General features: G+C 27.9%; 1 protein-coding gene across 1 annotated transcript; it reads left to right on the forward strand.

Annotated features, from left to right (window-relative positions):
• The first annotated feature begins 429 nt into the window (after positions 1–429).
• On the forward strand, positions 430–6354 carry LOC25491506 (laccase-7). Its single transcript, XM_013599449.3, has 6 exons — positions 430–584; positions 1289–1440; positions 2578–2822; positions 3266–3394; positions 4520–4909; positions 5412–6354. Exons 1-6 carry the CDS (start codon positions 492–494, stop codon positions 6119–6121), a joined length of 1719 nt encoding a protein of 572 aa, XP_013454903.1. The 5' UTR covers positions 430–491; the 3' UTR covers positions 6122–6354.
• Positions 6355–7796: the final 1442 nt, after the last annotated feature.

Consider the following 7796-nt stretch of genomic DNA (forward strand, 5'->3'; position numbering starts at 1 on the left):
AAATAACTAATCAAACTTTAACTACTACCGAAATATAGTAAATGATGATGACAAATATTTATAACAACGAATTAAGATGCACTAGCATAGTAACATAAACTAGTAATAAATATGACTAGGGTTTGGTCAAAAAAAAATAAATGACTAGGGTTATTTTTTAGGCCATATAGTCAAAACTAAGAACTACCTCTCGTATTCAAAATTTCCAAATTAGGTGATAATATCATAATAACAAGCTATTGACAAATTTCCATATATTATTCTTCCTTGTGGACATTTTTTACATTATAGCATGTGATAATAACGAATTTTGCATCCTCCTCTTAATCCAAGGAAAATTCAAAGATGTAATTTTTTTTTTTCATATCACACAAACGCGCAATGATGAAAATGTCAAATATGTTACACATTCTTTCTATATATAATTGGGTCACATTTAGAAAGCATAGACAAAGATTTATATTGGTTTCATTTCATTAAACTTTCCAAATATGACACGTTTTATGTTTTCTCTAGCATGGCCTTTTGTTCTTCTATTAGCTTCTTCATTAGCTTCTGCTGCTATCGTGGAACATACTTTCAATGTAATATTAATGGGTTCCTCCTTTTCTACATCTCTCATTTCTTCCTATATATATATATATATATATATATAGAAATTTACCTATATGGTTTTCTTCTTTTATTTTACTTAAACTTCTAAGATAGTTGATATGATTGAGTGATGTATCCTTATGTAAGAAGGTATAGGTGCAGTGTAGTTATACATTTAGAAAATTTGTATGATATCCACATGAAAATAGGGATTTTTTTTTTATTTTTTTATTATTATCATCTATTTTCTGTTTTCTAATATCTGTAAAACATATATAAAAGATTATTTTTAGCATTTCTTGCATAGTATATCTTTATAACTAGATTGAAAATAAGATGAAAGCTTTATGATCAAGTAAAAACAATAAATAAACACAAAAATCTTTTATCAAAGTAAATAGACAGTTAATTTTTTTTTATTAAAAAAGAAATCACTTTTCACTATTAGATTGTCTTCTACCTTTGCAAAAGAAAATAGATTGTTTTCTTGCATACATTTTTTTTTCTTTCAAATTTTGTATAAAAAAAATATTGAACCAACTTGTTTTAAAGTTTTCTGTACAAAATATTTGAAAGCATGAAGAAGAAGAAAACGATATTTATTTCATTTCATCATATGTTATTAAACTTTATAATATGAAATTACATCATGATATTCATTGTAATTAATTTTATTTTTGATATATGCATGCAGGTGGAAGACTTCACTATTCAGCGATTGTGCCTTCCACAGGTGATCACTGCCGTCAATGGAACCTTACCAGGACCAACAATTAATGCTCGAGAGGGTGACACTGTTATCATTCATGTATTCAACAAATCACCCTATAATCTTACTCTTCATTGGTAACATATTTCTCTCCTTACCTTCAATAACAATATTAGAGAAATATATTAAGCAAGCACACCATGGTTTGAATTCAAGAACTAATATTATTGACTAGTCCTCCTGTTAAACGTTTCTTATATTTTTATATTTTATTACACATCCATGCATGTAGTATAATGTTGACTTTTCTTACAATGCTTTACAAGATCATTATTTTAACGGAATTTTCATTTTACAAGTCATATATATAGTATATACAAGTTATCTTTAAAAAAAAATGTATATACAAGTTATATAAGTTGAAATTTACTCTTTTGACAGTTATACGAAAAATGTCCTTTTACCTAGAAACAAAAAGATATTGCTTTTAGATTTTAAAAAGATATTGCTTTTGTTCCAAAAAATTAATAATACTTTTGTCGAGTGTCTTTTCTTTCCATTTTTTTTTTAAATAATCTTGCTAACGGGTGTCTTAAAAACAATCTTTAAGAATTCCCAATTCATAAATTATTAACTAAAAGGTCAAACACTTCAATTTCTAATGTATTGAATATAAGTTTCAAAGTTTCAAGACCATTAACTTACTATTTTAAACTCTTTAATAGTGCATGTAGAGCACTCGATATAGAATTTCCATTTTTAAAAATAGCTCGTTTACATTTGTTAAAAAAAACAAATATGTAAATTTATTTTAAATTAACGCTAATGAGTTTTTGAAACAAAGTTATCTGATAGTTGATCAACCATCGGTCTTAGTTCTTTCTCCAATTTTAAGAATATTCTCTTTTGAAATATTCTAAAATAATAATAAGTGAAAATCAAAATAAAAATATATCAAAAAACAAAATTATAAATAATATGGAATAAAAATTATTTTTGATATAAAACATAGAAAAAATTAATTTTATAATACAATAGGGTGAAGTTTGGAAAGAAATTAAAAAACTTTAACCTGAAAAGTGTTTGAAAGTATTTGAAAACGGCTAAGACTCTAGGGGAAAGAAAAATATATCATGTAATGAGTGGGATTTATTTTTAAATGTAATTTTTTTTTTTTTCATATAGCCTAATGACTAACCCGACTCCTCTGTATAATAATAATGCATTATGCTTAGGAATTCTAATTTAATTTGATTACATTTAAAAATATGCAGGCATGGAATCATTCAATTTTTAACTCCTTGGTCAGATGGTCCAGAATATGTAACCCAATGCCCAATACCATCTGGTGGCAGCTATACCTACCAATTTAACTTAACAGGTCAAGAGGGTACACTTTGGTGGCATGCACACTCTTCTTTCCTACGTGCTACTGTCCATGGTGCCCTTATCATTAAGCCACGATTAGGTCGCTCGTACCCCTTCCCAAAGGTTTATCAAGAAGTCCCCATATTGCTTGGTATTGTTTTTTCACATTACATCTTGGTTTTCTATTAATCATTGCCTAATTATAAGAATTCATAATTTTTTGTGGTTACTTGTTGCATGCATTCACGCAATTAGGACATTGATGATGGTTAGATTGAGCTTAGACAAATTAAATTTCATGCTTAGTATTTTAATTCTTTTATATAAAGAAAATCAAAATTTATATTGAAATCTAAATCGTCTTATCTCTATCAAACGTCAATAAATATGGTGATTGTGTGCGATCCATGACATTTGAATTCATTTCTATGAGTTTCAATTTGCATACATTGATATTCCAAAAAAATATTTTATAAAGAATTGAGAAGGATATTATTTTATAAATTATCTACATCTAAATTGTGAAGTTTTATTGGACATCTCTTTAAAATTATTCTAAGCAATTTGTACTTATATATCATAATTAAATTGCAGGGGAGTGGTGGAATGCTAATGTTGAAGAAGTTGAGAGAAATGCAACAGATACGGGTAACCCTCCAGAGGAATCAAATGCATCCACAATTAATGGCTTACCTAGTGACTTATATAACTGCTCCCAAGATCGTAAGTCTTATGTTCAACAACATCTTCAATTAATTTTGTCAAAAAAAAAAAAAAAACATCTTCAATTAATTAACAAATTTGGGTGTTATAGTGAATCTATTTTAGTAGAAGAAATTGGATGATTAGTATCTCAAAATGTGTTTTAAAGTTAAAGCACAACACAAGTCATCCAATCTTTATCCAAATGACTATGTGCTTTCTTTCACAATAAACTTAGGTTCTATTTAATTTGAAAAAAATGTTCTGTTATTTTTATTTTTATTTTTATCATAGTAGTTTTTAGAAACTAGAAATTTACTCAAGTGAATAAGTGGAGAATTAGGGGTTCGAATCCAACCTCTTCATACTACAATGTTCTTACCATCAACTGAGTTATGTTCACGAGAACAAATGTTCAACTTTTTTAATTAGAAAAGATTTTGTCATAAGTACCAAAGGACCTTTAATTTTTGTCACTAATTCCATACTTATTCCACCATCTGGATCTCATCAAATGATTGATATTTCATTTATTTGAGAAGTGTATGATTTGTCAATTTCAAAACATTAATTCTAAATTATAGCATGACAATTTATATTGAAAGGAAAATTAGTGTATGTATTAGTTTTGATTTTGTTATTGATGATTCCAATTCATTTGAAATGCATAGATAATTATTCTAAATTTTTAAAATATACAGTTTAATTTTTTTATAATCAGCTTTGTGGTTAATGCTTACTTGAACATAATTTCTATCTTTATATATGATAATTCATTTTAGTGGACCACCTGAGTTTTTTTTCTAGATACGCCACTGTGTACGTGCGTGAGCATGCGAGCGAATCTGTTTATGTGTAAAAGGTCATTTTAAGGATTCATAGTTCTATTTATGGAATTTTATTTCTTTTAGTCTCATTTAGATGAACTAATTTTGATGTGGTTATGTATTTTTGTTTTAGAGTGAATTTTGTATTTATGAATATCTATTAACATCATCAAACTATATTTTAAGAAATGAGAAATAGAAATAGCATATCTAACACTTTTTTTTCTCTTTTAAGATGAAACGTTCATTTGATTGAAATTCAATCATGTGATAACATATATGGCTCATAATTATTTTCACATTTTCGTGTATATTTCAGAGACTTACAAGGTCAAAGTGAAGCAAGGAAAAACCTACTTACTACGCATTATCAATGCTGCACTCAATGAACAACATTTCTTCAAGATAGCAAACCATAGTTTCACAGTTGTAGCTATGGATGCTATCTACACAGAACACTATAACACGGATGTTGTGGTGCTTGCGCCCGGCCAAACCGTTGACGTTCTCTTAAAAACTAACCAAGTTGTTGATTCTTATTACATGGTTTTCACACCATACCGTTCTTCAAATGTTGGAACCAGTAACATAACCACTAGAGGAGTTGTTGTTTATGATGGTGCCTCCCAAACAAAAGCACCTATAATGCCAATTATGCCTGATGCCCATGATACACCAACAGCTCACAAGTTTTACACCAATGTTACAGGTATGATATAAATAAGGTTTCACTGGTTTATTACTATTAGTAGTAGTGTGTGTGTATATAATTAACTTTGGTTAAATCATTTAATTTATATGCACTCTCAGTGTAAATTAACTTTGGTCTTCTATTGATTATCACCTAATTATTATCGAATTCGGATTTTCTTCATTTACTGATTGCAAGACTCGGCGTATTAGATTTTAAGTTCATTATTTTAAATTTTTAAAATAAAATAAAACATATATATTCAATGATCACAAATATATTGTAGGCATGTAATCCATGAATGAAGAGACACGCGCATGTATGGGCGCGTACAAACATTCAATTCATTATTTTCAATTAATTTAGTCTATGAATTATCTTCAATATTTAAATTAAATTAAATAAACATACTCTATTGTGAAAATATTTTGCATTAAAAATATCTAAATGTGTATATCTTTTTTTAGGTCAAATTTAAATGTTGATATCTAATTGAAATTTTGTAAATATATATATACAGGTTTAACAACTGGCCCACATTGGGTTCCAGTTCCACGTAAAGTAGATGAACACATGTTCATAACTTTTGGTATTGGTCTAGAACAATGCATCAATCCAGGACCAGGTCGTTGTGTTGTACTAAACTCTCGACTTTCTGCCAACATGAACAATGAATCTTTTGTTCTTCCTAAGGGTAGAGGTTTCTCATTATTGGAAGCATTTTACAAAAATATTAGTGGTGTGTACACAAAAGATTTTCCAAATCAACCACCCTTTGAATTTAATTATACTGACCCTTCATTGGCTAATGTTAATCCTTCTGAGCCACTTGCATTTGCACCTAAATCAACTAAGGTGAAGACTTTGAAGTTTAATTCAACGGTTGAGATTGTGCTACAAAATACAGCTATTCTTGGGACAGAGAATCATCCTATTCATATTCATGGGTTTAACTTTCATGTTTTGGCACAAGGTTTTGGGAATTATAATGCCACTAGAGATGAACCAAAGTTTAACTTTGTTAATCCTCAAATGCGTAACACCATTTCTGTGCCAGTGGGAGGATGGGCTGTTGTTAGATTTCAAGCAAATAATCCAGGTATTTGGCTTGTACATTGTCATTTGGAAACACATTTGCCATGGGGGTTAGCAATGGCTTTTGAGGTTGAGAATGGACCTACTCTTGGAACTACAGTGCCTCCTCCACCAGCTAATCTTCCTAAGTGTTGAGTACATTATTTAATGTCAAACCTTATAAATTCTTGTGTTACTTAAAAAATAAAGATTTAGTAGTCTTATTATTTTGTAATAATTTTAATATTATTTTTCTAATTGACAAAAAGTGTAATAAAGGCCAAAATGTTTGCCTATTCTTTCAACATAGCTACCTCATAGCGCAATTCATATAGCTTGTAAACATTGCTTCAAAAAATTAGACCCTGTAAACATTTATCAATTTGACATCATATTGTTTGGTATTATTTTTTCACATTATATCTTGCTATTCTATTGATTATTACCTATTTATTATAGAATTCGGATTAGACATATTAGATTTGATCGTCCATTGTTTTTGATTTAAAATATAAAATAAAGCATATATTGAAATATAGATTGTTTGATCTCAATTCAATGATCATAAATATGTTGGTGGCCTGTAATCGATGAATAAAGACACACACGCATGTGTTGTCACATGCATTCGATTCATTATCTTCGATTATTTAGTCCGTGAATTCATTCTTATATTAATTTCAATGTGTGTACAGTAATATCCTAAAAAATTTACACAAACATTCAATTCAATCAAATCTTTCGGAATTTAAAACAATCACAATATTAATACCTAAAAAAATCATAATATTATTTTATAATCTAAATTATGAAGTTATTTGGATATCTCTGTATAAAAAATGTATGATGTAGTTTTTTTACACAATTTTAAGAAACTTTAATATTACAATCATAAATATTTTTAGTAGGTCTTGACAAAAATTATTTTAATAAGAGTGGCGAGCCCTTAAATGTTAAAAGAAATTATTTTTACAATTAATGGTAAACAAACATATATTGTAGTTGAAGTATTAAGTATAGGTATTTTCCACTTTCATATTTTAACAAACTACTTTATCTTTTTCAATGACATGTAACAAAAAAAAAAAATCTTTCAATGACAACTATAATATATATAGTACATATAATATAAATTCTTATCTTTTTTAATGACACCAAAAATATAGCATTCTTGTATGAAAATTTGTTTAAGGGTATTATTGGAAATGAAAAGGTCAACCTAAAATCATGTATTTTTTATATATTGTATAGATAAAAAGTTAACTAACATATCACTATTTTTTTAAATCTTTTTCTGGGTAATTTTTTTTTTTTTAGGGATTTTTCTGGGTAAATTTATCTTTTACAATTCAATTAATTTTCAATTTTATTAATATTAAATTTAAATCTACACCCTAATTACGAACTTTATTTTTTGACAAAACCCTAATTACGAACTTAAAAACTAATTGCCTATTTTTGTCAAATATATATTTTTCTGTAACAAACTTGTCCTTAAGAATGTAATCTTTTTTCTTTCCTAAAATAAATATAATCTTTTTTCAAACTAGAAACAAATAAATTAGTCGGTGCTAAAGAAGTATATATAACTTGTATTCTACTCAATCAAAACATAATATTCCATCCTTCAATCGTAAACCATGAAACGACCTAATACCGCCATCAAAGCCAAGCGTGAACAGCAAGAACTACTTGACGATCAAATCATCAATCATCACAATCGCAACAACATGGAAGAAGAAGAGAATTATAACCTAGCGGAGTGTGAGCATCAGAAAAAGCAAGGTTTGAAAAAACCTAAGATGCGTGTTATCAAGCCTAGTGAGAAATT

Source organism: Medicago truncatula, chromosome 4 (genome assembly GCF_003473485.1).
Source record: "Medicago truncatula cultivar Jemalong A17 chromosome 4, MtrunA17r5.0-ANR, whole genome shotgun sequence".
NCBI classification, from domain to species: Eukaryota; Viridiplantae; Streptophyta; class Magnoliopsida; order Fabales; family Fabaceae; genus Medicago; species Medicago truncatula.